The sequence below is a fragment of the Pseudophryne corroboree genome, chromosome 3 (assembly GCF_028390025.1).
Source record: "Pseudophryne corroboree isolate aPseCor3 chromosome 3, aPseCor3.hap2, whole genome shotgun sequence".
NCBI classification, from domain to species: domain Eukaryota; kingdom Metazoa; phylum Chordata; class Amphibia; order Anura; family Myobatrachidae; genus Pseudophryne; species Pseudophryne corroboree.
Genome location: NC_086446.1, coordinates 678668355 through 678675459, shown reverse-complemented (window position 1 = coordinate 678675459; position 7105 = coordinate 678668355). Strand labels below are relative to the sequence as shown.

The 7105-nt window shown below is 47.6% G+C and overlaps 1 protein-coding gene across 3 annotated transcripts in view; it reads right to left on the bottom strand.

Moving 5' to 3' along the window:
• Positions 1-1091: 1091 nt before the first annotated feature.
• The window catches only part of SUFU (SUFU negative regulator of hedgehog signaling), a 186876-nt gene continuing 180862 nt past the window's right edge, over positions 1092-7105 (bottom strand). For all 3 annotated transcript variants that reach the window (XM_063961924.1, XM_063961923.1, XM_063961922.1), the window contains exons 10-12: positions 3802-3940; positions 3050-3118; positions 1092-2524 (exon numbers count right to left, since the gene is read on the bottom strand). In XM_063961924.1, the coding sequence (XP_063817994.1) occupies positions 2435-2524; positions 3050-3118; positions 3802-3940 (298 nt within the window). In that variant the 3' untranslated portion in view covers positions 1092-2434. The remainder of the gene's footprint in view (positions 2525-3049; positions 3119-3801; positions 3941-7105) is intronic.

Sequence of the window (7105 nt, the reverse complement as noted above, 5' to 3'; positions counted from 1 at the left end):
TTTGGCCCCCTTTCCGACAAACTCAATCAGACTTGAAAACGAGTCGGATTGAGGTGAGACGCGGTGCTGCGGGCGGCGCAGAGATCGACGGCCAGCGGGAGGAGCTGGCTGCAGGGGAACATGTCTGCGGCGGCGAGGGAAGGCGCTGCAGGGAGAGAGGGACGGCCAGGCACCTCTCTCCCTGCAGCGCTTCCCCCCGCTGCAGACATGTTCCCCCGCAGCCAGCTCCTCCCGCTGGCCATCGATCTCTGCTCCCCCCGCAGCACCTCTCACCCTGCAGCGCCTCCCCCCGCCACCCCACACATGTCCCCGGCAGCCAGCTCCTCCCGCTTACGGCCGCCGATCTCTGCTCCCCTGGCCGCTCTTGTCAGCGCACCCGCAGCTGCTGACAGCAGCGGCCTGACAGGACCCTGTGTACGGCCAAATCCGACAGTCGGATTTGGCCGTCCATTGAATAGGTGTTGTCGGATCCATTCCAACAACTGTATGTCGGAATGGATCCAACTCTTATTGAATATACCCCTTAGGGGTAAATTTACGAAGATGGGAGTTCTATTTAAGATGGGATGCTGCCCATAGCAACCAATCAGATTCCAGGTATTATCTTCTAGAAGGTGCTAGATAAATGAAAAGTAGAATCTGGTTGGTTGCTATGGGCAACATCCCATCTTAAATAGAACTCCCATCTTAGTAAATTTAAATTTACCCCTTAGAGTTGGAGGAAAAACAGATACTGAGCAAGATGTAAAGGGTTCAGTTAGGAGAGTAAAATATAATACCTATAGGTAATGAAGACTACTGGTAGAAATGCAGGACATACATCTATGGGCAGATTCCCTGCTGCCAATCGGCAGACTCCAATGATCAGCAAGATTTAGCATGTTAAAAATCCGACTCCCAATTCCGATCATTTTTGGGCTGGAATCCGCAAATCAAGGATTTCCAATTTCCGACATGTTGAATTTTGCTGATGACCTGAGCCAGTCAACTGTATAACAGGGAATTGCCCGTTCATTGCCCGTAACACAAAAATGTGTATTTAATGTTAAAAAATAAAAACTGACATTTGTTGGCATGTTCTACACTCCTAAATTCCCCACCTTCTTAGGGGGGATCACTGACATTTATCACATGCATATTATTAGGCAAAACCTTTCAAATGTACAGCTTGTGCACCAAGCGTGACCTAAAAAGTGACCCTCTACCCCTGAGAGAGCACAAACTGTCACTGCCAAATGTCTCTCACGGGGCATGACTCATAATCGCCCCCTGGTGGAGTCACTCTACATCACAGCTGACTAACCAAGTGAGCAAAGGGTAGCTGTTGGATTTTAAGAAAAGACATATCCTCCTTAAAGGCTAAAGGGACAGCTGCGATACTCTAGAATATGTGTACAGTATTATAGGAAAACCTAGGAGGGTGACATGTGGGGGGTTGGATATATAATTAACCGCTTTAGTCCGCTCACTTAACCTGTATACAATTTACATTACACAGTCCACTAAGTTCCCTGCTGCAAATGAAACATTAGCAAGTTGTGCAATAGATGTGCTCTGCTAAGCAGCAGACTGATGCTGTAGGGGGAAGAGAAGAGACCCTGTTGTGTGTCATGCTACAGGGTCATCACATTCACACAAATAGCCAGCAGAGTACAGTACATCTTACCCGTCACGCCACCATGATACAGTCATCACCCAGACGCCTCATGCACGATGGATCTCACATTTTTCAATTTACAAAAAATAAAATGAAGAAAAAAAAAAAGTCTTGAAGCTTTCTTTTTTTTTTTTATAATAAAACATATTGAGAAAAGTGATCTCTACTGCAAATGGCAAGTACTAGAGAACAGTGTTATTAAATAGAAATCTAACCATGATTAGAACAAAGTGGAAAAATACTGATAAAAGACCCCTATTTGCCACACGACGCTCACTTTATATATTATTTAAACAAAACATAACCTATTGTAATTTAACACTGTGGTCATTCAAAATACATCGGAGGAACAGGTCTGTAGTTAGTATTGTCACCACTACCTGGTTCCAGTGTCATAAGTAGCATTGGAATCCATGTATGCTGGAAATGCAACCTGACTGGAATACAGTATTAGCCCAAATACTAACCGGTTATTCAGGGGCTAAGCTCAAACCCAGATTAATGGCACGTGTGATCATGTAGTAAACCAGTAACTGTCTAACTGACCTGCAAGACTAAACAGAACATTGTTCTTCTAAATCACTGAGTACTATATGCGCGGATACTCATATCATCTATAACAGCGCTGAAATGTCACAAGCGTCTGTGCAGATCGGTCTCATAGGCCATGATTGTGCAGTAACTGCTTTCCTTTGGTTTACAGCAATAAACGGTGCTGAGCGTTGGAGAGTACATTAAGTTTCTCTTGTATGGCAGATATGTCCCATCGCCCTGTCCTCAATGCAGCGGACTATCAAACACTGTGTCTGGGAGAATGGAAATCTTTATCTTCTTTTCCGGCCAGCTATACTCCTTTGGCAATTTCATCTGGAGGAAGAGAGAGTTCAAAGCAGTCAAAAGCAATCTACTGAAATCAGACTCACAAAATGTACAAAGCTAGTGGTAAGACTGCAGCGTGTTTATTTCTATCTGGTGTAATGGTGATGGCACTCCGGGCATTTCTTGGCTTGTAATGTTAAACGTCTGACATAGTATACATATATTTATGGCTGGGTCATATTAAAGAGCTGCTTAAGCTGACAGAACAGTAGAGTGATGATGTTAAACATCTTCAGCAATAACATAATAGTTCAGAAAAAAAATACACTTATTGAGCCGCTATTACATACCAACAAGAAGTGACCCCTTCCAACGCCTCTCTATGTACTCAACCTCCAGCTAGATTGCTTAGGAGTCTGTAGCTTGGGTTAATAAATGAACAATGACTGCGTGACCCTGTTGCAGAGTGCAGAACACTGCAGTAAGTTCTCATGTTTGAAGTACAAGCCTAAGGCTGCAGCCTGGCAGCGCAGTGCAACCCTTACTCCCCCACACACACAGTACAGGGCTTACTTCCTCTGGAGAGCTTAAATCTTCTAAGTCTTCCAGCATCCTTTCCACAAGCTCTTCTGTCAGCAAAATCTGCAGAGATAGAATGATTTCAGCCTCTTACTCTGTCTTCCATGAAACTGGCATTTAATCTAACTTTCTGCCGCAAGGGAAGATTTTGTATCACTGTGGATTTTAGAAGCGAAAATTCAGCTGCACAAAACTTCCAAATAACCGTATAATGCCATAGAGACATCTTCTGTTACATGAGACCTCTAAATAATTAAAGAGAGCTCTTTACCTACAGACTGCCTTTTGGAGGGCAGAATTAATAGTCATGGGGACTGCAGCCATAAGTTTCGTTAGACCCACTGCCTCATGACAATTCGGTCACAATGTATCTCTGCAGTCACTTGGTTCTAGTGATCTGCACTCTCCAGAACACTGGCTGGGCTCACAAGTGTCTGCCTCTGTTGTATGTAAGCAATCAGTGCCCATCACCTACGCAGCCAGTTTTTTTTTAACAGAAAATGTTGGCACAGACAGTACAGAGATGCCTAACATGAAGACTGTTACAATGGTCTACCATGATCAATGTACGCTAGATTTTAAAGCAAAGACTGCAGGAACAGAGCTGTAAATAACTACTCCACAGTCTTCGGTGCATAGCCTATGACAAGTGTAAGTGACACTAACTGCTGTATTTACAATCAGCAATGGCATGCACGCTGCAATGTTTTAGCCTTAGATGCTGAAGCACTGAAAAGATTGCTCACTTGTAGCCAAGGTCCATGTGCTGCATATGGATGCTCCTCCGTAGCAAATGCTCCCTCCACCCCTGTAGACACAAACGTGATGGCTGTGTCTCCAGTAATACTTTTGTATGTAAAGTGCCGTCCATGTAATAATCTACCTCTGGATTAAACAGAAAAAAAACAAAGTTCAGAAAGTGATATCATTTAGTTTTATGTGTATTAGATAAGGCTGGCAGATGATGGGCTCATTCATATAAGACTACAAGCAAAAGGCTAGAACTTGATATCATTACTCAGATATGCAGAGGGAACTGTAAAATAGCTGGAACGCCTCCAAAAAACAGTCCGCATGTTCACATGCATGTGCCGCGATACTAAGAAACGCATGCAAATAAAATCTGACAAGGCTCCTGTAATAGAAGCTCCTCAGGACAACATCCTATAGGTCTGCTCCCCACTCCCCAAAGGGATTTACATGCTGGCAGATAAAAAAAAAAATCCCCTCAAGGAATAAGGTGACAAAAAATGTTTAATAAAGGACTTTTTACACAGTGTTAGTGTGCTTATTTTACATTTAATGTTTTTTTAACAGGGTGAACTACAGATCCTAGCAGAGTAACTGGTTTTTACATTTTACAAGTAATCGTCAGAATATTTGCACCAGACTCCAGGAATCCACAAGAGACAACCCCGCTAATTGGCATCTCTGCTGTCCGAATTTGCTGCACTCTGGTTGCGTTTGAAGCTCCCTCTCTATTCCGCCTCTCCAGGTGTAAGGATTTGCAGGTAGATGTGAGCAGTCTGCATTCCCACATATGTACGAAACCTCTTTGTAAGCAAAAGCAATTTACTGTACATAAACTGGTGTAACTTCCACTCAGCATAAGGCAGTCTAGCAAATATTCTGCTCTGTCTCTCCCTTTCATGTCCCATTCACATGGGCTTGTGTGTGGACAACAAAACAGGGGCGCAGGGCTTGTGTGTGGACAACAAAAGAGGGGCGCAGGGCTTGTGTGTGGACAACAAAACAGGGGCGCAGGGCTTGTGTGTGTGGACAACAAAACAGGGGCGCAGGGCTTGTGTGTGGACAACAAAAGAGGGGCGCAGGGCTTGTGTGTGGACAACAAAACAGGGGCGCAGGGCTTGTGTGTGGACAACAAAACAGAGGCGCAGGGCTTGTGCGTGGACAACAAAACAGGGGCGCAGGGCTTGTGTATGTGGACAACAAAACAGGGGCGCAGGGCTTGTGTATGTGGACAACAAAACAGGGGCGCAGGGCTTGTGTGTGGACAACAAAACAGAGGCGCAGGGCTTGTGTGTGTGGACAACAAAACAGGGGCGCAGGGCTTGTGTATGTGGACAACAAAACAGGGGCGCAGGGCTTGTGTGTGGACAACAAAACAGGGGCGCAGGGCTTGTGTGTGTGGACAACAAAACAGGGGCGCAGGGCTTGTGTGTGTTGACAACAAAACAGGGGCGCAGGGCTTGTGTGTGGACAACAAAACAGAGGCGCAGGGCTTGTGTGTGGACAACAGAACAGGGGCTCAGGGCTTGTGTGTGGACAACAAAACAGGGGAGCAGGGCTTGTGTGTGGACAACAAAACAGGGGAGCAGGGCTTGTGTGTGGACAACAAAACAGGGGAGCAGGGCTTGTGTGTGGACAACAAAACAGAGGAGCAGGGCTTGTGTGTGGACAACAAAACAGGGGAGCAGGGCTTGTGTGTGGACAACAAAACAGGGGAGCAGGGCTTGTGTGTGGACAACAAAACAGGGGCGCAGGGATTGTGTGTGGACAACAAAACAGTGGAGCAGGGCTTGTGTATGTGGACAACAAAACAGGGGCGCAGGGCTTGTGTGTGGACAACAAAACAGAGGCGCAGGGCTTGTGTGTGTGGACAACAAAACAGGGGCGCAGGGCTTGTGTGTGTGGACAACAAAACAGGGGCGCAGGGCTTGTGTGTGGACAACAAAACAGAGGCGCAGGGCTTGTGTGTGTGGACAACAAAACAGGGGCGCAGGGCTTGTGTGTGTGGACAACAAAACAGGGGCGCAGGGCTTGTGTGTGGACAACAAAACAGGGGCGCAGGGCTTGTGTGTGTGGACAACAAAACAGGGGCGCAGGGCTTGTGTGTGGACAACAAAACAGGGGCGCAGGGCTTGTGTGTGTGGACAACAAAACAGGGGCGCAGGGCTTGTGTGTGTGGACAACAAAACAGGGGCGCAGGGCTTGTGTGTGTAGACAACAGAACAGGGGCGCAGGGCTTGTGTGTGGACAACAAAACAGAGGCGCAGGGCTTGTGTGTGGACAACAGAACAGGGGCTCAGGGCTTGTGTGTGGACAACAAAACAGGGGCTCAGGGCTTGTGTGTGGACAACAAAACAGGGGAGCAGGGCTTGTGTGTGGACAACAAAACAGGGGAGCAGGGCTTGTGTGTGGACAACAAAACAGGGGAGCAGGGCTTGTGTGTGGACAACAAAACAGGGGAGCAGGGCTTGTGTGTGGACAACAAAACAGGGGCGCAGGGATTGTGTGTGGACAACATAACAGGGGAGCAGGGCTTGTGTGTGGACAACAAAACAGGGGCTCAGGGCTTGTGTGTAGACAACAAAACAGGGGCGCAGGGCTTGTGTGTGGACAACAGAACAGGGGCGCAGGGCTTGTGTGTGGACAACAGAACAGGGGCGCAGGGCTTGTGTGTGGACAACAGAACAGGGGCGCAGGGCTTGTGTGTGGACAACAGAACAGTGGAGCAGGGCTTGTGTGTGGACAACAGAACAGTGGAGCAGGGCTTGTGTGTGGACAACAGAACAGTGGAGCAGGGCTTGTGTGTGGACAACAGAACAGTGGAGCAGGGCTTGTGTGTGGACAACAGAACAGTGGAGCAGGGCTTGTGTGTGGACAACAGAACAGTGGAGCAGGGCTTGTGTGTGGACAACAGAACAGTGGAGCAGGGCTTGTGTGTGGACAACAGAACAGTGGAGCAGGGCTTGTGTGTGGACAACAGAACAGTGGAGCAGGGCTTGTGTGTGGACAACAGAACAGTGGAGCAGGGCTTGTGTGTGGACAACAGAACAGTGGAGCAGGGCTTGTGTGTGGACAACAGAACAGTGGAGCAGGGCTTGTGTGTGGACAACAGAACAGTGGAGCAGGGCTTGTGTGTGGACAACAGAACAGTGGAGCAGGGCTTGTGTGTGGACAACAGAACAGTGGAGCATGGCTTGTGTGTGGACAACAGAACAGTGGAGCATGGCTTGTGTGTGGACAACAGAACAGTGGAGCAGGGCTTGTGTGTGGACAACAGAACAGTGGAGCATGGCTTGTGTG